Below are 21682 nucleotides of genomic sequence, written 5' to 3' on the forward strand. Positions count from 1 at the left end.
GGTAGCGGAGGTGCTCCTGGCAGTTAGTGGGCAGAGATACTGCCAAACATCACACGGTGCTCAGAACCTCCTCCCATAACAGAAATCTCTGGCCGAAAATGCCAATAGTGTCAAAGTTCAGAGACCTGTTCAGTTTCCTCATCTGTGAACTAGGGCAATAATAGTTCCTAGCTTGTAGAGTTGTGGAGGCTCACCAAGGTGTTGCACACCTGTGCCCTGCGGAATGCTTCTGGAACCGCTCCTGCTGTCACGCTCCAGCTTCCCTGTGGTCTGCCTCTTCCCCTTGCAGTCTCCCTGCTATCCTGACCCCAGCCTGGTCCCCTCCAGCCCGTCCCTCGTCCCTGTCTCCGCAGCAGAGCCCCTGCCTCTGTGCCCCACTTGTCCCATGCTTCCAAGCTCCCTCAGGGGTGTCCCTGCTCCTGTCCAAGGGCCAGGCTGCACACCCTCCTGGGCTCTTCTGTACTTCAGCACCTTTGCACAGAATTCCTCTCAGGCAATGGGCCACCCCGGGGCCTCCCACGCATCCCACCAAAGTGGAATCAGAGAGTGAGGCATATCCTGGGTTTGGACCAGGCTGCTTGGGCCAAGTTCTGAGCTCAGCTGTTATTTATTATCTAGTTTTGGGAAAGTGAGTCTCACCTGTGAAACAGGGAAATAATCTCCAACCCGTGAGGTGGTTCTGTGGACCAAGTTGAGAATGTGTGTGAAAACATGCAACTATGAACTTGAGTGGAAAAGTGTAAGTTATTCACTGTCGAGCATCATCTCACTATATTTTTTAATTTTGTATCTGTTTATTTAATAGTGAAGATGGGGAGAATTGTATAGACTCAAAGCTTTTTTTTTTAAAGATTTTATTTATTTATTTGAGAGAGAGCACAAACAAGGGAGAGCAGGAGAGGGAGAAGCAGATTTTCTGCTAAGCAGGGAACCCAACACGGGACTCAATCCCAGGTACCCGGGATCATGACCTGAGCCGAAGGCCCGAAGGCAGGCCCTCAACAGACTGAGCCACTCAGGTGCCCTCTACATAATTTTTACAATATTTATTTGTTTAAGTAATCTCTACATCCAACATGGGGCTCAAACTCACGAGCCCAAGATCAAGTCATGTGCTCTACTGACGATGGAGCCCACTGAGAGACCCCAGATGTCATTCCCTGTCACTCCCCTGCAAAGCAGCAGGGCCAGGTGCACTTGTTCAGGTAGGAGACACTGAGCATCTCCTGTGCGCCAGGCCATTAGCCACAGAGCCAGGTGTTAGGGACACAGATGATCAAGACTTGGTCCCACCTGTCTCTCACAGCACTTTTCCGAGGAGGGGTCATTGAGGGAAGCACAATGTTTTGCGCCCCCCTCCAAGGTCACTAGTTCTCAAGACAAGTGCAGCTTCCACTGCCCAAACCACCCTTTGGGCTCAACTCCTATATTCTGATAGTACTCATTAATGCTCCAGCTCTCAGGCCTCTGGATTCCATCTGGAATTCATTATCCAGTCCAGAGTCCTATAATGCTCTTTAGCCACCGTGTTCGGTTGTGCCTCTCCCTTGATCCCCCCCACCAGTGGGCAGCTCCCTTGAGGGCAGGCATAGTAGCCTTGCCTCTTCTAGGTGTCCTGCCCATGTTACATATGAGGAATGGAGCACAGAGGATTCAGGAGCACATCTGTCATTGTGCTGCAAGTGAGAGGGCAGGATTGGAACCTGGTGACCACCCAGCTACAACCCCACCCCTAGTAGGTTCCCTCCTCTAGACCTGGCCACCCTGTTCTCTCCTGCTGCTTCTGGGCCTGTCAGGGGAAGAGCAGACTGATGGTATTTGGAGTCCACTTTGAAGCTTGGATTTAGGATTGAGGCTTTCAGTAGTGCTGGTAAGGGAGGGGGACCCTTTGGAAAGAGAGGAGAGTGAAATTTGGGGTAAGATCCCCCATCCTTTCTCCAAAGATGGGGAGGTCTGGGGTAGGAAGGGTTAAGTGTGGTTTTGCTTCCCCAGTTGGGAAGGGAAGCCAGGCCTGTCTGGGACTGGGTGGGGTTTGGCTGGGGTGGGGGGGAGATGGTGGAAGGGGGAGAGGGGGCCGCAGGGGGGGGTGCTCAGTGCCAGGGGTCTGAGGCAGTGGGAACAGCATGAGCCCTGTCCCTCACGTTTCACTGGCTAACCAACCCACCCTGCCTGCCTCTGCTCCTAGTTTGGAGAACAGAAGAGGGAGAAGCAGAACAAGACTTTTTGTTTTGTCTGGGAAGCTGAGAGAGTGCCACACCCTGGGGGAGAGGGCTGCAGGAAGGGGGAAGCCATACCCTGGGTCCCTCACTTGGATGCATCCTGGACACTCACCACAATACACACCCATAGAGATGAGAATCCAAGCATCCCCTCCTCGGTTCCCCTCCATAAATACTCAGAGTCCCTGTCTTAACCCTACTCCAACCTCTGTGGACTCCAAGGCTTGGCTCCAGAACCCAGGAAAGAGGACCTATCCCACTCTGCTTCCCTTCAGTATTACAGAAACCCTGACATCCTGGAGCTGTAGGCGTTAGCAACATAATTTAATTTTCTGGATTCTTTACCAGAGAATAAGCTGTGGGAGGCACAGGGGCAGGACATAAAAGCACGTGGGTTCTGGAGCCTCCGCCTGCCACCTCCTAGAAAGGATGAGATGGCCCGTGGGGCCAGGGCCAGGATTATGGGGGGCCAGTAGAAGACAAACCAGAGGAGTCCTTGGTGAGGCCTAAGGATAGAGGCTCCAGAGCCTGGGGTGGGGAAACCTGGGGATCTGGGTGATCCAGTGGCAAAGCAGACCTGGTCAGAGAGGGATGCAGAGATGAGTGCAGGGCTGGCCTTTGCAGCCAGGAAGGTTTTGTGGGGTCTTTGCTGTCCCAGCCCCCCTAGTACTGCCTTTCTGGTTGAAACCAGGACAGAGACCCACCACTGGCTGTCCAGCCCCGGCCATGCTCCCCCTTCCAGGCCCCTCTGGGAACCACAAGAATCTGGGACCTGGTGTCCTGGCAACGTGATGAATGCACGCACAGCTCTGGTATCTGTTTTAAATTATCCATTAAAATAAGTACAGTCCTGGAAAAAAAAATAAGTACAGTCTTGGAGTTGGCAGGGTGGGATAGAAGGAATAGAAAGGGGAGGAACCCAGGCAGCCTCTTTTTCCAGTTGCTTGAGTCTGAAGGAAGGGGGCAAGGGATGGGGTGAGTGCCTGGGTCTCACTCTTGGCTTTCTGTGGGGGCATGTAGCTTGGCGCTTGGGCCTAAGACCCAATGCTTGGTTTTGAAGGGCGAAGTTGGAACAGAAGACAGGAAAAGACGGACCTCAAACTTCTGGTCCCTGGCCCAAAGCCGAGGGCTAAAGGAACTCAGGACCCAGAAACTCCCTGCAGCCTGGCTCCCCAGGGAGCCTAGGCATTCCTTCCCCACCCCACCCTGGCACACAGAGATGCTGCTTTGAATGGGCTGCCCACATGTGGAGGGGGGCAGGGGTGACTCACTATTACTAGGGGAAGGAGAGGGGGAGCCAGCGGTGCAAGGAGAGTGAGTCACCCCATGGGCACCAGCCTCAGCCCTCCCCCACCTTTCCTGGATCTGCGGGCCTGGCGCTTTCTCTCTTCCTCCGGCCCTTTGCCCACCCACCCGCACCCTTTGGCTCGGCCTTCTTCTACCCAGGAAGGCCCGAGTCCGAGGGGACAAGCGTCGGGGCCGGACCGGGAGCCCGGAGCAGGCGGAATCCAGGAGGGAGAAGCCCCAGGCCCGGCGGGTGCGCAGGGCGGGGTGGAGCCCCACTCAAGCCGCCGCCCCGCGGGGCTCGCCCTTCCCCACCGCCCCCTCGCCTCCCGCTGCGGACGTGCGCGGCCCCTTTAAGAGCGGCGGCCCCTCCTCCCACTCCCTAGACCTATTAGAGCCGCTGCCCGGCGTCGGTGACTCAGAGTGTCCGCGGGAGCGCCGCAGCCACAGCCGCGCACCCAGATCCCGAGGTCCGACAGCGCCCGACCCAGACCCCTCGCCTGCCAGGAGCCCGCCGACAGCCCGCCGGCCCGCGCGCTCCCACCCCGAGCGGTCTCTGCCCTCTCCGGGACCTCTGCCCCGCGGGCAGCCCTGCCACCCTGCCGGCCATGGAGACCCCGTCCCAGCGGCGCGCCACCCGTAGCGGGGCGCAGGCCAGCTCCACCCCGCTGTCGCCCACCCGCATCACCCGGCTGCAGGAGAAGGAGGACCTGCAGGAGCTCAATGACCGCCTGGCGGTCTACATCGACCGTGTGCGCTCTCTGGAGACGGAGAACGCGGGGCTGCGCCTTCGCATCACCGAGTCGGAGGAGGTGGTCAGCCGCGAGGTGTCCGGGATCAAGGCCGCCTACGAGGCCGAACTCGGGGATGCCCGCAAGACCCTCGACTCGGTGGCCAAGGAGCGCGCCCGCCTGCAGCTGGAGCTGAGCAAAGTGCGGGAGGAGTTCAAGGAGCTCAAAGCGCGGTGAGTGCGCCCAGGTGGTTGCGCGGGGTGGGACCGGAGAGGGTGGGCGGACAGTCGCCCTGGTCCCACAGCAGCCGGCCCATAACTCGGCCTTCCAGTCCCCTCCCTCCCCGGAACTGCCCCAGCGGGTGACTGGCAGTGCCAAGGGAAACTGTCAAGACAGGACCGAGAAGGGAGGGGTCTCTGGGAGAGGGTGGTGGATATAGGGGACGGTGGGGTCATCCGGGCCATGCAAGGACTGATGGTAGGCCCACAGTCTGTCTGGGTGGGGGTTGCCAGCCCTTTGGAGCTGAAGGCAGGGGCCTGGGCAGAGGACGGCTGGCCCTGCTAAGTTCAAGAAATCTGGACACTCAGGACACATTGAAATGGGTGAAATGGTCCTGTTAAAACTTTCTTGGCTGACTTGGCAGTGTGCCAACTTTGCCCAGACTGTCTCTGGACGCATAAGCACCCATGCTGGCGGGCGTCCAGTGGTGCTGGAGAGAGGTTACCAAGGCAGGGACGTGGAGGGGACCTCCTTGGCACAACTCTTTCCAGGATTCTAAGAGTTGGGAAGCTCTCCCTCACTACTTGCAGGTCGGGGACCTTTCCTGGGCTCTGACAGGCCCTCTAAACAGCTTGAGGAGCTCCGCTCCCCCGCAGCTCCCACAGCCCTTGGCCTTCTTGGCCCAGGAATGCAAGAGAGGGAGGGAGACCGAGGGCAGAGGCTCCCGGCTCGGGCTCAGGAAGTTGTGTTATACCCAGGTCTGGTGCACCCCCTTGGCCCTCTGCTTGGTGTCTTGGACATTGGGGGCTGCTTCTCCTGGCCTGTCTGCTTGGGGTGAAGCAGATTCAGATTTCCTGGCCAAATCTGAATAATCTTTGCTGTGGCCCATCCACTCAGCCACCGACAGTTTTTTGATCTTCACCTTATGAAACTGCTGGAATAGGTGACATATTTGAAATCCAGCCGTTGGCCGCTTGAGGCCCCTCCTACCTCACCCATCCCTGCCCCACCCTACCCCACCCTACTTGACTCCACCCTCCTTTCTAAAAAGGCCTCTGGATCCTGGAAGTTCAGGCCCTCTTTTCCTGGCCTCTGAAAATTTGTTTTCCTCTTCTCTGTTACCTCTTTCTCTATGAACACCCCAGCCAGAGAGCACTAGGGTGCTTGAGATCCCTGGGGCAGGGGGCCCCGTGGCTTGATGTCCCCTCATTCCCCCCCTTTCAATCTTCTTCTCCAAACTCTTGCTCTCCTGGGAGCCTCTATGTGTCCAGTGAGCTTTCTGCCCTTCACTGGCCAGGCCCCTGGCCCGGTGGGCGTGGGTACCCATCCCCTTGGGAAGAGTGGGTGGAGACAGTACACACAGACAGGCTGACTTTTTGGAGACACCAGGGACGGAGATCACTCCCGTCTCTTTGCAGTAGTGATAGGAACAACTGAGCTAGCAGGACAGACAGGAGGCAAGATGGGGGCGGGGGCAGAGAATCTATGTTAAATTAGTCTGCTCAGTGACCAAATCCCCCCACTGCTGATTCCTGTGACGAGCTTTCTCAGCAGGTCTTTCTTTGGGGAGGACATTGATCAGGAAACGGGATGAGTAGACTCTGCGATCTCTGGCTAGCCCCACCACGCCAGGTTGTCTGTCTCTGCCTCTGGCCCAGTGCAGCTGTCCAGGCCTGGGCCGCCAGGCGGGTATGTGCGCACGTGGGGCAGGGGCGGGGGTGTTGTGTGTGTGGACTGGTTATATTTAGCCATCTGCCTCTTTCTTCCCCTGTGATCCTGGCTGGGGAGGCTGGGCTTCTGGGAGAGGGGGTGGGTCTGCACACCTGGATCTCAGGCTGCTGGGAGGCAGGGTGGAGACAAAGGGGACTTCAACTGGGGTGTGGGTCCCCTTCTGTGTCTCTAGTGGGAGGCCCCAGGATGGGCTGCTGCTTTTTGTGTCTGCTGTGCTCAAGGTGAAGCAGAGAAGAGGAAAATGAAGAACTTGGGAAAGGAAGAAAAGCATTGTCGTAACTCCTCGCACTAAAGCCTAGAGAGAAGGTGTCCTCTGGTTTAATGTTTAATTAGAGCTCAGAGTTCAGGGCTGGGCTTCTGGTTGGGATGCAGAACTGTCTATGAGATCCCCGTGGCAATCCCCGGCCCAGCCTGGTACCTTGACTACACCCAGGGCTTTCGGGTGCCCTCTCATTGGGCTGGGTTATAGGCTCCACGCAGAAACAACCCCCCCAGTACCCATACACACGTTCAGTCTATTCCAGAGTCTGAAGCATTTGGACCCTAAGTGTGAAAACAAGGAGCAGTAAACACCAGGAAAGCGCCCCCCCACCCAGGGTCCAGTCTTAGAGCTGGGCCCCATCCCAAGCATGACAGCTGGATGGATGATTCAGATGCTGCCCCCTCCCTTCCACTCTAGTGGCTTTACAAGAGACAGCAGGACATAGGGTGGAGACAGCAGATGTCTTAAAGGGAGGGTTGGGGGCCTGACTGCCTGCATCTTCTCCCCCTGTCCCCACTGCATCCCGGGAGGCTTTCCTGCCTCCTTCCTTAGGACCTCCTTCCTTAGTCACCACCCCCACAATGGGCAGTGTGCAGCAAGTGGTTCAGAGCCAAGTCTGTTACCAGGCCACTGTATAGGGCTGAGGTCTGTGCCTTCCCAAGTGGAAGTGGTAGAGGAAAGCTGAGTCAGAAGTGGGGAGATCCTAGACCCACAAAGCAGAAGCTCCTCTTCCCCCCGGACGAACCTGGGTGCTCGACAACTTCCTGTATTGTCCGCCTTGTGCAGCCCCAGTGGGGACCAGCAGGGAAGCGTAGGCCCAGGTTCATCCCAATGCTCACTGGGACAGGAACAGCAAAGGCCAGAGAGGTGCAGAGGCTGGTCCTGTGTCACACAGCAAAAACGTGACAGGTCAGGACTTGAGCACAGGCTTCTGATGTCCAGCTGCGTGCCTGTCCCACTAAGCCTTCCTTTTCCAGCTTAGAGGACAGGTTGGAGGGCCCTAAGGGTGGGGTTGGGTGGCCAAAGCTCATTCCTCAGTCTACTCTGAGACCAGTGGGACCAGTGATGCTTTGGTGGTCTGTTGTCCTGCCAGGATCTGTTGACACCCAGCTTTACTATACCCTGTACCTGGAAAGGCCCAAGACCCTGCCAGGCAGTGGATCATAAGACAGCTCTGGAAGGTTGGGGATTTGGTCTTGAGGCTGCCATGGGACTTGTAGGACGTGTCTACCTCTGAAGGAGGTTGTGTCCTTTGGCAGAGACATAAGGTGAACAGGGCTGGAGGCCTCTGAGGATACCTGGCCCCCTGTCCTCACCTGAGGGAGCCCCTGGTGTGCTCTCTGCTGCCACCCCCAACCCTGATGTCTACACTCTGATTCCAAGGTAGCTAAGGCATAGCTGAACTCAGGGACTGAGCACTACTTGAGCCAGTAATTCCTGATCAGCCTCCCAACTGTTTTCCCATGATGAGTGCCCGAGTGCCCATGGCTGGTACTTCCCCTGGCTTCCATTCTGAGACTTACCCTTGCATAGGATATGCCCATCAGCCCCAGTCCTGCCGTCCCTGTCCCCCCTGGGATTCAGTAGTTCAGTGTTAGGGCTGAAGCCAGGGACAGCTGGGGGGACAACTGGTAGCCGATGCCTTCCCCTCCCCCAGCCTCCCTCCCTGGCAGCTCCTGCCCGGGTCTGGCTCAGGGGCCTAGCCCTGGGGCAGTTCGGCCAGCTCCCACCCCCTGGAGCCCCACTGCACTGAAAATGACTCAGGCCAAGTCCAATATTCTTGGAAATGTCTGGAGAGAGGTTGGAGGGTCTCCTAACCCTTAGGTGGTCCACCAGCAGAATGACAGATAGTACGAGTATGGGCCTTCATGTCCTCAGTTCTAGTCTTGGTCCTGCTGCCACATTGCTGTGTGACCTTGAGCAAATCACCTTCCTTCTCTGGAGTTTCCTAGCCAAGAAATAAAGGGGTTAGAGCAGAAGATCTCCAGAGATCCCCCAGGTTCCAAAATAGTACAGTGATGCCCAAAGGGAGAAAACAGTTCTCTTAAAATACCAAGCTGTATATGTTAAAATCAAATACACTTACTGTGAATATAATTAATAGCCAATGCTGTTCTCAATAGAAATATTTCCCACAAACTGGGGTATGAAAAGCATAGACACACTCCCCTATTTCTCAAAGAAAGTTTGTGAGAGCAGTTAATTATGATGACATTACCCCCTTGGTTTATGCTTTGTTTTTATTGCTGGTAAGAAAGGGCACTTCGCTGTCATATGTCTCCCTTCAGGACAGCACCAAGGGCCGTGTTCTCCAGAAGGACAAGCTAAGTGCCACGGGCCCCATGTTTGGGTGGCAGGGACACCCCGGGAAAGGTGAACAGCCAACCAGGCTTACACCCGTGTTTACAGTCCAAGAGGTGTGGCTGACCTTGGGCCACCCACCCACTCCCCTTCCTGCACCCACTCTGGCCCCACCCCTCCTGAGGCCAGGCTGGGAGGAGGTCTTAGAAGGGGACAGAGTTTGGGAAGGGGGGGCAGGGAGGGGGTGCTCCCTGTCCCTCTGTGGGAAAGGAAGCCAGGATTAATTCTGGCTGGGATCCCAGGCCCCACAGAGGAGCTGAGTCATGGTAGAGGGCAGAGTGGAGAGTGGACAGGAGACCCTGCGCTGGCTTGGTCAGAGAAGGAAAGGCTTGGGGTGGCCTTTCCTTGAGAACTACTGGGGGTGCTCTTGCTGAGTGGCAGCAGGAGGGAGGAGGGCGGGACTAGCATGGAGGACAAGTGGAAGGGACAGAACACGTGTGCCTTGAGGGCTGGGTCAGAAAAGCTGGAGACCTTCCTCTCAAGCGGCCCAGTTTCTGAGCAGTGGAGAGGATGGGGGTTTCCAAGGCCCCCCTCCTCCTGAAGCTCTGAGCTGGCACCTCTGAGGCCTGGAGGGAGCTTCCAGCTTCCTAGGCTGGAGCTGGAATGCAGTGGGACCAGAACCCCTTAGGTCCTCCCACTTCCTTTGCTGATCTTGGGGTGTGGCTCCCACCCCCTCTTGCTGACCTGGGGTTAATAAGCATAAGCCAGCAGATGGAGGGTTAATGCATCCTGAAGAAGGGACTTCTGAGTCAGCTTCTTGTGGGGATCCCCTGAATGTCCCTCCCTTTGGCGGGTGGCCTCCCTCCCCCTCCTTCCAGGACATCCTATCTCTTCCTAAGCTACCCGCCCCCCCCAGGCCCCTACTTCTTTTGGTCCATCCCCAGGCCTCAGCCCTGCACTGTCTTGACATCCCAGGCGTGGCTTCTAGAGAGCTAGGCCAAGAAGGAAAGTGGAGTTGGCAGAGACCTTGAGAGAGCAGTTGGTCAGGAAGCCGGCTGCCTGTTGTCCAGGACCCCAGGGCCCAGCCCCTGGCTGTGGCTCCTCCTGCGTTGTTGTCCGTACAATGCCACGTTGATACACCAAGCAGCTGTGACTCAAATCTGGCCCCCTGCCAGACCCAGCGCCTCTGCCAGGGTTGCGTCTGAACATGTCCACAGGCTTCCCGGCTCTCTTCTCGGCACCAGCTCCTCCACCCCAACCCTCTGCCTTTGTCTCCGAGGAGGACAGCTGGCTCTGGATGGGGATCTGAGGGCCCGAACCCCAGGCCTGTGTGCTGGTGGCATGCCCCAGCAAGGCAAGTGGAAGCAGAGTCTCCACTGTGCTGGGTGCGGGTGGGGGTGTCTGTCCTGAGGGGCCTGCCTGGCGCTCCAGCTGGAAGGTGCTCAGAACCTCAGGGGGCAGGGCTTGGAGAAGGCTCCAGGGCTTCACAGCGCAGGCAAGAACACGCATTCCCCTCGGCTCTTCTCTTGAAGGTCTCTTTGCAGTGAGGGGACCGGTCCTCAAGCGCCACATGTCCCTCTCTTCCTACATTCTGCCCTTACCAGAAAGTGGTGGCAGACCCACAGACCAGCCAAGAAACCAAGTAGTAGTTCCTTCTTGGGGTGGAGAACATCCAAGCCCATGGCTGCGCACGGGGTTGTGGGAGTGTATTTGGGTGGTGTCACTCCTAGAACGGGGAAGCAGAGGTGGACACGTCTCCCAGGCTTGCTTTCTGGGTGCTGGGGTGCCACCCTTGTGCGCCCACCCCCAGCACCCACCATTCCCACCAGCTCTCTTCCTCCCTGCCCAGTGTGCACCATGCCATTTCGGTGCTCTGTTCCTCTCTCCTGTGAGTGTCCTCAGGTGAACCAAGCCTTCCCTGGTCCAGGCCTTGGTTTCCCCGGCTGTGAAAGTGCAGGGGTGGCCCAGGAAGAGGCCCAGCCAGAAGCCTGGAGCCAGGGAACTCCTAGCCTGCAGGCATTCCAGGCACAGACAGGAAAAGCCCCAGACCTGAGTGGACAGTGCATAAACCACCAGGTGAAAACTACAGGAGAGCACGCTTGGGAGGTGGGGACAGGTCCCCAGGGCAGGTCTGGGGTGGGGCAACCCAGGGGAGTGGACTTGGATGGAGGGTGGGGGAGGATAGACTGCAGGGGAAGAGCTGCCCCAACAAAGGGAGGGGTGGCTACAGGAGCGTCCCTCACTGGCAGAAAGTCAGCTTTGCCCAGGATCTGGAGTCAGGGGCTAGAGTTGGGAAGGAGAGGGAAGAGCTGTGGCCAAGCTGGAGGGCAGGGACTCTGTGGGGCCCACACAGCCGGCCCTGCCCTTCCCTGCCACAGGGGGCGCCCTTCCCTGCAGAGCTCAAAGACCCTGATCTCCCCTCCCCTCCTTCCCCTCCTGTCCTGAGGTGGCCCAGCCATGGGGAACTCTGTGTGCCGGTGAGGCTGAGGGGCTGAGATGGGGCAGGAGGGACTGGGAGGGAGCCCCTGCAGGGCTGGGCCTGCTCCCCCAGGCCCCTGTGGCCCTCTTCCCCTCCCCCTGCTTCTTGTGAGGATGGCCAAAGGTCTGTCCCCCTGGTGTCTCCCTCAACCTGTGGAGGAGGAAATGAGGGCACAAGTTGCCCCTAGCAACAGGCCCCAAACAGGCCTGGGCGGCCTGGCTTCCATATCTGGCGTCCAGGCTGGGCTGAGGAGGGTGACTCAGAGGGCGGGCCAGCACCTGGCTTGATGCCCACCCAGCCCCTCTGCTGCCCCTGAGGCCCGGCCTGCAGTGGCCCTGGAGCCAGCCTTCCCTGCCCCACGGCATCCGTGCGGCAGACCCCCAGCTCCCTGTACCCTGCCCTCCCCTCCCCTCTCTGTCCCCCCTCAACGGGATCTGCCAGTCGTGGGAAGCGTCAGAAACAGGATGCCCAGCCCTGCTTCCCTCATGAGGCCACTGGGATGCAGCCACTCCCGTGTTTGAGAAACCTGGACATGAGGGCTTGGGCAGGACGTGGGCAAAATGGGGGTCTCCCCTGTGAGTGCTAGAGGATTTCCCAACCCCTACCCGGGTATTGTCTGCCCGAGGATGAGTCACCTGCAGCCCTGTTCCCGCCCTTCTCAGCTCTCGCAGGCCCCAGTGGCCCTGGCACCTGAGGTGCTGACCGCCTAGCCAGGGTTGGCTTGGGGTCCCTACTGGGTCTGAAGACCCCACATGGGGGCCTAGTCCTAGGCTGACAAGCCAAGGGCAGAGGAAGGAGGGGCACTGGGCTCTGCACCACACCGCCCCCCAGCCATCTTGGGGTGTGCGTGTGGCTCCCTGGCCACAACTCCTGAGGGCTGAGTCATGAGCCTGTGGGTGATAGTGGCTTCTTCCCCACAGATGGGAGCTCCTCAGCCTCTGAGAAAACCACCAGGGCCCTCCCCACCTCCTCTGCGCTGGCGGTTTCCCTGCTGTGGCCTCCTGGAGGGAAAGGCACAGAGCCCCCATGTTGCTTTGGAGGCTGGGCCAAGGGGCAGGGCCCTTCTGGCCACTCTGCTACCGGTTTGCTACCGGCCCCTGGACGTGACTCTTTGTGCCTCAGTGTCCCTGGTCACATGGTGCTGGCGCCTGTCTATTAGGCCACTACACAAGACCAAGTGAGCGAGCACTAACATTCAGAGCAGTGCCCGCTGCATAATTGTGCCATGGGACTGTTTGTTGCCATTGAGTGGTTATGGTCACTGTCCTTCCCAACACCACCCCCTCAGGGAGGCTGACAGGGCAGGGGTGCCATGGCAGGGAGGCCTTCTGCTTCCCCAGCCTGAGGAGGGCAATGCAGGGCAGGGTGGGGTCCCTGGGCCACCACTGCCTCATACTGGCCCTTACTTCCAACCCAGGCCCCTCAGTATCCTGAGTAAGGGAGGAGCTGAGCTGCCCCCCTGTGAGCTCCTTCCAGCCTGCAGGCAGGGGCAGCAGGAAGGGCAAAGGCCTCCAGGGTGGAGAGGCCTCTGTGGAGCAGGCCTAACGCCCTGGAGCCGGCCCAAGGAGCCGGTGTCTGCTGTGCGGCTTCACTTTACTGGCGGTTTCTTCTTCATTCCTCCCCTTGCAGCTGGCTCAGCTTCGGAAAAGTTTTGAAGTCATGGAAAGTTGGGGCTGTGCTCCCAGTCAGGGGCTGGGCCGGATGGCAGCCAAAACCTGAGCTGGGTTTTGACTTTATTTTTAGCTTTTCTGGCTGAGACGGAGGAGGGGAGACATCCTCCAGTTCTGGAAGGGCCTCTTTTTTTCGAGGGAGACAGACACTGTGCGTCAAAGGGCTTGTTCTAAGGTGTGGCCAGTGGCTTGGTGGGGGAGCCCCCCTCCATGTCTCCAAGGGGCCTTCCCCTACCCAGCTGGGTATCTTCGTGTCCCCCTTGTGGTGGAGCCCGCTGGAGACCTGGTGACTCCCATTTGGAAAGTCCTGAGCTGTGGCAAGAGTTTATTTGGCTATTTGGCTAAAGCTCTCCCCAGTTTGAGGAATAGGGAGGCTTGAGACTGTAGTCTAGATGGACCTGGAGGCTCAGAGTAGGGCTGAGCATTCTCTCAAATTCTGAGAAGGCCTGGAGGGGGCAGCTGGAACCCCTGTGCTTGGCCTCGGTCAGGGGACCCAGACTGAGTCTGAGAAATGGAAGGGTCAGTACCATACCTGCCAGTCCTCATCACTGAGTTTTAAGCACAGAGTCCCCAGTGTGTACAAGGGGCCAGGAGAGCCTCAACCTGGGAAGTTAGAGGGATGCATGGACCCCAAAGGCTGGGAGACTGGCTGTCCCGTCCCTGCAGGGAGGGAAGCCTGGTTGAATGGAAGGTAGGCGGAGTCAGGGAAGAGAAGGTTAAGGTCCAGTGTGGGTAGGGGCAAGAGACAAAGGTGGCCCTGTCTCTTTGGGAAGGAATGGGAGGAGAGAGAGGGAAAAGCATTCATCTCCTGGGATTGCGCTTTGCCCTTGGCCCCAGGCACGTTCCTGAGCACTGAGTCATGGGAAGGGTGGAGAAGCAGGAAGGGGGTTTGGGGGATCTTGGGGGAGGTGGGAGGCCAGCCCCAGAGGCAGGCAGATGCAAACAAATCAAGAGCAAGGATGCCCTCTCCTGGCACTTTGAGGGATGGGCAAGCCAGGCCCCCACAGTGGGGGGTGGAGAGGGCGGAGGAACTCCTGGGACCGAATTGCAGTCTTTCCCTGGGAGTCCTGACCCTCCCTGGGAGTCCTGACCCTCCTTGGAGACACAGACTCCTCCTCAACTCACTCTCCCCTTGCTTCCTTAGCAATACCAAGAAGGAGGGCGACCTGATGGCCGCCCAGGCCCGGCTCAAGGACCTGGAGGCTCTGCTCAACTCCAAGGAGGCCGCCCTGAGCACTGCGCTCAGCGAGAAGCGCACACTGGAGGGCGAACTCCATGACCTGCGGGGCCAGGTGACCAAGGTGAGGCCTCCCACCAGACCAGTGCAGGCTGCCCTAGTCACCCTTGCAGTCCATTTGGTCTCCTGGTACCTGTCTGTCCTGCCCCATGGACATGGCATCAGAGCCATTCCCCTGCGTGGGCACCAGTTCCCCCACCTGCCCTTATCGCATCCCCCTCTCTACTCTGGTGCATCTGGCATAGTGGATTTAAAATAGTCCACAGCCAGGCACCTAGCCAGTTCAGTCGGTAGAGTTTGGGGTCGTGAATTGGAGCCCCATGATGGGCGTAGAGGTTCCGTTAATAAATTAAATAGTCCACAGCCACTTCCACTGAACTTTACAAGGAAGTGTGCCTGGCCCCAGATCCCTCCTGGTTGGCCGTCCCATAGGAGAGCTGTGGTCCCTCTGGAAGATAGAGCCTGAAGTTGGGAGTGGATGGTTAATCACACACGGGACACATGTTCTTAATGCTTGGCTGGAATACAGTTGTCTCTGCCTTCAAGGTACTTTGCTGTCCGTCCTGTCCTTTTGTCTCATGATCCAGGCTCGGGACAGACTCCAAGTGGGGCTGCTCCCACTTCAGCCTCATATGCTCCAAGCAGGGTCAGTTGCTAACTCCTATCATGGGCTCTGTCTTTCTTGAGCCCTGACCCCATAGGGCATGGGACAGACCAGAGATCCCAGCAGGTTGGTGACAAAACCAGGTCTTCCCAGCTGTGCTGGCCAGCCAGGGCTTTCTGAGACCAAAGGCGAGGAAAGGTGCTCTGCTGCTCAAACTTCAGAGACCTTTCTGTGGCAGACCAGGGGACCTCTGTTAATAGTCCAGTGGGGGGATGCCAGGGTGGCTCAACAGTTGGGCACCTGCCTTCAGCTCAGGTCATGATCCCGGGATCCAGGATCAAGTCCCACATCAGGCTCCCTGTGAGGAGCCTGCTTCTCCCTATGCCTGTGTCTCTGCCTCTCTCTCTCTCTCTCTCTCAGTCTGTGTCTCTCATGAATAAATAAATAAATCTTTAAAAAAAAAAAAAAAGTCTAGCTGAGCCTTCCCATGCTGGCCCCTTCCATCTCACCACCCCTGGGCCCTGCCGGCTCTGGCAGTGCTGATCCTTCTGAGGACCCCGCAGGGCACAGGATACCTTCACACCTCTGGGCCTTGACACAGGCTCTTCTCCCCCCATCCCTAGGTACACTTTGGTTTCTCGCCTCATGTTCCTCTACTTGGAACACACCTCCTTCAGAGCACCTCCCTGTGTTGTGCCAGAGAGGGATGGTGCCACCTTTCTTTTCTTTTTTTTTTTTTTTTTTTTAAGATTTATTTATTTATTCATTCAGAGAGAGCGAAGAGAGAGGCAGAGACATAGGCAGAGGGAGAAGCAGGCTCCATGCAGGAAGCCCGATGCGGGACTCTATCCTGGATCTCCAGGATCACACCCCGGGCTGCAGGTGGCGCTAAACCGCTGCGCCACCGGGGCTGCCCCACCTTTCTTTTCTGAACCCAGTACCTGCCCAGAGTGGTTTCCATGAGTGAGGAGACTCCGTGACCTCAGTGACAGCTGAGGCTCCTATTCCCCGGACCTGTTTGTTTGTTTGTTTCTTTCTTTTTTTTTTTAATTTTTAAAAGATTGTATTTATTTACTCATGAGAGACACATAGAGATAGATAGAGATAGATAGAGATAGATAGAGATAGAGATAGATAGAGAGATAGAGAGAGGCAGAGACACAAGGCAGAGGGAGAAGCAGGCTCCAGACAGGGAGCCCGACATGGGACTCCATCCCGGGTCTCCAGGATCGATCACACCCTGGGCCAAAGGTGGCGCTAAACCACTGAGCCACCCGGGCTGCCCTTTTTTTTTTTTTTTTTTTTTTTTAAGATGTTATTTATTCATTCATGAGAGACAGAGAAAGAGAGAAGCAGGCTCTATGCAAGGATCCCAATGTGGGACTCGATCCCGGAACTCTGGGATCATGCCCTGGGCTGAAGGCAGGCGCCAAACCACTCAGCCACCCAGGGATCCCCATCCAGACCTGTTTCTATGTGCATAAAGGGTTGTGCTAGAAACAGCTGCTCTCAGCTTCCTCGAAGCTCTGGTGTTCCATGGCCCTGCTCCTTGACCTCTGCCCCATTCCTCTCAGCTCGAGGCAGCCCTGGGTGAAGCCAAGAAGCAACTCCAGGATGAGATGCTGCGGCGGGTGGATGCTGAGAACAGGCTGCAGACCCTGAAGGAGGAGCTGGACTTCCAGAAGAACATCTACAGTGAGGTAGGGACTGTGCTCTTGAGGCCAGAGGTGTGGGGCTGGGTCTCAGCCAGGTGCAGGGCTCGCCCGCCCCGCTGCTGGGGTTAAGGGGGGTGATCCACTCAGCCATAGGATGGGGCAGGGGGCTTGGCCACCCGGACCTCATCCTCCAAGGACTAGTCCTGACCTTGGCTCTGTCTCCACCCACCCCAGGAGCTGCGTGAGACCAAGCGCCGCCACGAGACCCGGCTGGTGGAGATTGACAATGGTAAGCAGCGTGAATTTGAAAGCCGGCTGGCGGATGCCCTGCAGGAGCTGCGGGCCCAGCATGAGGACCAGGTGGAGCAATATAAGAAGGAACTGGAGAAGACCTACTCTGCCAAGGTGCTTGGTGCCTCCCCTTGCCCCGGCCCCCAGCAGCCCTGGCCCTGCCCACCCTGGGCGAGGGGTCCCCTCTCAGGCCCCAGCAGCCTTATCCCTGTGTTCTCCCCCAAAGCTGGATAACGCCAGGCAGTCAGCTGAGAGGAACAGCAACCTGGTGGGGGCCGCGCATGAGGAGCTCCAACAGTCCCGCATCCGCATCGACAGCCTCTCGGCCCAACTCAGCCAGCTGCAGAAGCAGGTGTGCCCCTCCCCACCCCTTCCCTCCTGAGCTAAGGGTGAGGCTGGATGTAGTGCAAGTCCCCAGGAGGGAGAGGAGGGGGCAGGTGAGAGGCCGACCATGTCCCAGAACCTTGGACTCGGGGAGGAGCCTAGGATTCAGTCAGGTAACCTGGCCGTTGTGCCAGGACCACTTCCTGTTTGACCTGCATGACATGCACTCCTCAGAACCTTGCTCTTCCCAGTTGAGAACGGAGGCCTTTCTTACCTTCTGCGTGGCTTGGTGTGAGTGCTGTTAAAGCACCTGTTCTGACCAGCTGTGCATTTGTGACCAGAGGAAGCAGGTTCCAGCCTCAGTATCAGAGATTTCAGTTAGATTCAGGGAAAGGGGGGTCCCTGGGTGGCGCAGCGGTTTGGCGCCTGCCTTTGGCCCAGGGCGCGATCCTGGAGACCCGGGATCGAATCCCACGTGGAGCTCCCGGTGCATGGAGCCTGCTTCTCCCTCTGCCCCTCTCTCTGTGACTATCATAAATGAATAAAAAATTAAAAAAAAAAATATAGATTCAGGGAAAGGCTTCCTGGCTGCCAGCCACACCATGAGAGAGCCCCTGGCAGGCTCTGGCTTGGGCAAAAGAGCCTGGGGAGAGTGGTGAGAGGGGCCCACCTTTGGCCCCTCCATCCTGGTCCCTGGGAGCTCACCTGAGCCTGGCTCCCTCACCCAGCTGGCAGCCAAGGAGGCAAAGCTGCGGGACCTGGAGGACTCACTAGCCCGTGAGCGTGACACCAGCCGGCGGCTGCTGGCCGATAAGGAAAGGGAGATGGCGGAGATGCGGGCGAGGATGCAGCAGCAGCTGGATGAGTACCAGGAGCTGCTGGACATCAAGTTGGCCCTGGATATGGAGATCCATGCCTACCGCAAGCTCCTGGAGGGCGAGGAGGAAAGGTGGGTCGGGGAGGAGCTGGGGCGGGGGTGCCAGCCAGCGCCGCCCCTGCCCATGGCCCATCTTGACGAGGCCCCTCTGTGTCCCCCTTGCCAGGCTGCGACTATCCCCCAGCCCCACCTCGCAGCGCAGCCGTGGCCGCGCCTCCTCCCACTCGTCGCAGACGCAGGGCACGGGCAGCATCACCAAGAAGCGCAAACTGGAGTCTTCCGAGAGTCGCAGCAGCAGCTTCTCCCAGCACGCTCGTACCAGTGGGCGCGTGGCTGTGGAGGAGGTGGATGAGGAGGGCAAGTTTGTGCGGCTGCGGAACAAGTCCAGTGAGGTAGGCGCCCCAGCTCCGGGAGGGAGAAAACCCGAAGGGAAAGGATGGCGTTTGGACAGAGGGTGTCCCTCCCAGTGGCAGACCAGGGCCAGTGTGTCCCTCCACACTTGGGTGACTCCACGTCTCCCCGCTGGCACTGAGACCGTAGCGAGCTGTCCAATCCCTCTGAGTGTCCATGTCCTCACTTGTGGGATGGATGTAAACAACAGTCCCTCGGTCCTTGGGTTGTGGGATATTGAGAGTGTTGAGTGTGCCCAGTAGCGCCTGAGTGTCCATAGACTGCGGTGTTATCCTTGATGGGGCCCTGCCCTAGCCCATGAGCGAGATTGGCCTGGGAGCCTGAACAAGCCTCCCCCACTGTCCCCTCCCTTCCTTGCTGGCAGGACCAGTCCATGGGCAATTGGCAGATCAAGCGCCAGAATGGAGATGATCCCTTGCTGACCTATCGCTTCCCACCAAAGTTCACCCTGAAGGCTGGGCAGGTGGTGACGGTGAGTGGCAGGAGTCCTCACATGGTACCCTGGGGTGGCCAGAGGTGAGGAGAAGGGATGGGTCCAAGCATGGGCATGCTGGACTGAGCAGCCTTCTCTAAACTGCCTCCCTAGATCTGGGCTGCAGGAGCTGGGGCCACCCATAGTCCCCCTACTGACTTGGTATGGAAGGCACAGAACACTTGGGGCTGCGGAAACAGCCTGCGCACCGCTCTCATCAACTCCACTGGGGAAGTGAGTATGCTGCAGGCTGGCCTCTGTCTGGACAGGGCTCCCCCTGTGGCCAAACTGGGAGCCAGCAGCACTGAACCCCAGGGAGCCAGTTCCAGGCCACTGTGTCCTGACTCCCTCTGCTGCAACCCCAGGCCCCAAGTGCTCCCCTCACTGGTCATCAAACCCAAAGATGCCTCCCCAATGGGGCATGAGGGGTGGAAGGTAGATAGCAGGGATTGGATCCTTAAAGGCAGGACCACACTCCTACCCGGGAGTCTGACGATGTCCCTCCTTTGCCCCAGTGCTACAGAGGGCAGACCACAGGTGGTCAGTGTGAGTGGTGGTACTGCATACCCCTCCCCCAGCTTTCATCCCCTAACCCCTGGGTCTGGGCCCATGTCCCTGGCAGGAGGTGGCCATGCGCAAGCTGGTGCGCTCCGTGACCGTGGTCGAGGACGACGAGGATGAGGATGGAGATGACCTGCTCCATCATCACCATGTGAGTGGCAGCCGCCGCTGAGGCCGAGCCCACACTGGGGCACCCAGCCAGGCCTCCCCTTGCCAAAAATCTTTTCATTAAAGAATGTTTTGGAACTTCATGCGCTGCCCTGGCTTTTCTTCTGTCCTCCCTGTATCTTGAACAGGGAGCCCAGGTGTCTGGGTGCCCTAGGCTGGTAAGGATGGGAGTGGGAACTTCCTGATGCCACGGAGCACTCTCTTTGGAGCAGTGGACAGGGTCTGGATTTATCTCTTGGAGAGGGGACGGGAGGACAGATGTGGGGCGCCCAGCCCTGCCTCTCTCCCCCTAATTCCTGTCAAACGCATTTCCTTTCTCATCTCTTCCCCATTCCTGTTGCATGTGCTGTTCTCATTTCTCCTGTCTGTTCCTTTTTTTTTTTTTTTCTCCTGTCTGTTCCTGCAAGAATGTACCCTTCCCACCTCCCGCGCCCCACTTATTTTGCATGCTTGCTGCTCTACAAGCTTGCTCACTCTCCTCTCCCTCTTCAGCTTCAAGGGTCTGGGACAGAGCCCAGCCACAGCTCCAGTCCCCTGTCCCCAAGTCTTCCTGACCCTCTGCCCTCCCAGGTCATCCCCTCCTCCCGGGGCTGGGGCCCTCCATCTGGGGCCTGGAGCACAGAACCCCGCTGTCCTGCCTGGTGGCGGTGCAAGCAGGAGTACAGAGCTGGGGCTGGGCCATCCCGCCTGAGCCTTGTCTTCCTTCTCAGGGCTCCCACTGCAGCAGCTCGGGGGACCCCGCCGAGTACAACCTGCGCTCGCGCACCGTGCTGTGCGGGACTTGCGGGCAGCCTGCAGACAAGGCTTCCGCCAGCAGCTCGGGAGCCCAGGTGGGCGGATCCATCTCCTCTGGCTCTTCCGCCTCCAGTGTCACAGTCACCCGCAGCTACCGCAGTGTGGGGGGCAGTGGGGGTGGCAGCTTCGGGGACAGCCTGGTCACCCGCTCCTACCTCCTGGGCAGCTCCAGCCCCCGAACCCAGGTGAGTTGTCCCTGTGCCTCTGCACCTGCAAGCAGAGGACCCCGGTCCTTGAGGCTTAGGATGAGGGAGCCCTGTGGGGGGGGGGGGGGAGGCCTTCTCTCCCGCAACCCGGGGGAGTGGGAGCCACCTCCCCTCAGCCCAAGGTCCTAGGCAGTCGCTTCTGCATCCTGCCCCTCCTGTCTGAGCCCCAGACTGGAGGGCAGGGGCGGGGCTGGGGGGCTGGGGAGGGCCAGGGGCCTAGCCCTACTGTTCACATCTCTCCTCCCCCACTCCTATCTCTCTCTCAGAGCCCCCAGAACTGCAGCATCATGTGATCTGGGACCTGCCAGGCCGGGTGAGGGTGAAGGCTGCCTGCCTCCTCTCTGCCTCACGCCCACCCTGCCCACACCGGCCCAGCACCTCATGGGAGGGGCTTGAAGCCAAAGAAAATACCCCTTTGGTTTTTTTCTTCTATGTTTTGTTTTTTTTCTAAGAGAAGTTATTTTCTACAGTGGTTTTATACTGAAGGAAAAACACAAGCAAAAAAAAAAAAAAAAGCATCTATGTCAATCTCCCCTGCTTTTGGGAAACTCCACATCTGCCTTAAAACCAAAGAAGGCTTCCTCCAGAAGCCAAGGGAAAGGGATGCTCCTACAGAACCTAGTTTCTGCTTCTCTGCTGCTCCCGCCTGCCACCCCCACCCTGGGGACCCAGTGAACATGGTGCCTGAGAGGCAGCTCTGGAGTCCTCCCAGCCAGCCTCTGAGGGGGGCGTTGGGCCAGCCCCCACCCCCAACCCCCCCCACCCCTGTTCTACTACACCTGGCTGAGGCTCCTCTGCCTGCCCCACCCCCACCTCCCCCCTGCCTTCAGCCTCCCGGGTGACTAGTCCTGCCAGGTACCAGCTATGCTTGCTTTTTCTGTATTTTATTTAGACAAGAGATGGGAATGAGGTGGGAGAGGGGGGAAGAGAGGTTCTTTGAGGCTGCCTCACCTGGAAGCTGGAAGCCTGGGCTCTGCTCAGTCACTGGAGGTCAAGGTCAAGTGGGTGTAGGGCAGAATGGAGAGGGAGGGTAGTAGACAGGGTGGGAGCCGGCTGTGGAAGAGGAAGGTGAGAAGAGGTAGAGGGTGTGTGTCCGTGATTTTGGCAAACACTAAAGTCCCTGGCCTCCCCATTTCCCATCTGCATCCCCTTTCTCCCCCCAGATCAATACACTAGTTGTTTCTA

The 21682-nt window shown here is 58.3% G+C and overlaps 1 protein-coding gene across 1 annotated transcript; it reads left to right on the forward strand.

Annotated features, from left to right (window-relative positions):
* The first annotated feature begins 3933 nt into the window (after positions 1-3933).
* On the forward strand, positions 3934-21682 carry LMNA (lamin A/C). Its single transcript, XM_041762106.1, has 12 exons — positions 3934-4467; positions 14041-14197; positions 16312-16437; positions 16627-16797; positions 16910-17035; positions 17736-17956; positions 18051-18276; positions 18660-18767; positions 18882-19001; positions 19390-19479; positions 20207-20476; positions 20764-21682. Exons 1-12 carry the CDS (start codon positions 4112-4114, stop codon positions 20788-20790), a joined length of 1998 nt encoding a protein of 665 aa, XP_041618040.1. The 5' UTR covers positions 3934-4111; the 3' UTR covers positions 20791-21682.

The sequence above is a fragment of the Vulpes lagopus genome, chromosome 1 (assembly GCF_018345385.1).
Source record: "Vulpes lagopus strain Blue_001 chromosome 1, ASM1834538v1, whole genome shotgun sequence".
Lineage (NCBI taxonomy): Eukaryota > Metazoa > Chordata > Mammalia > Carnivora > Canidae > Vulpes > Vulpes lagopus.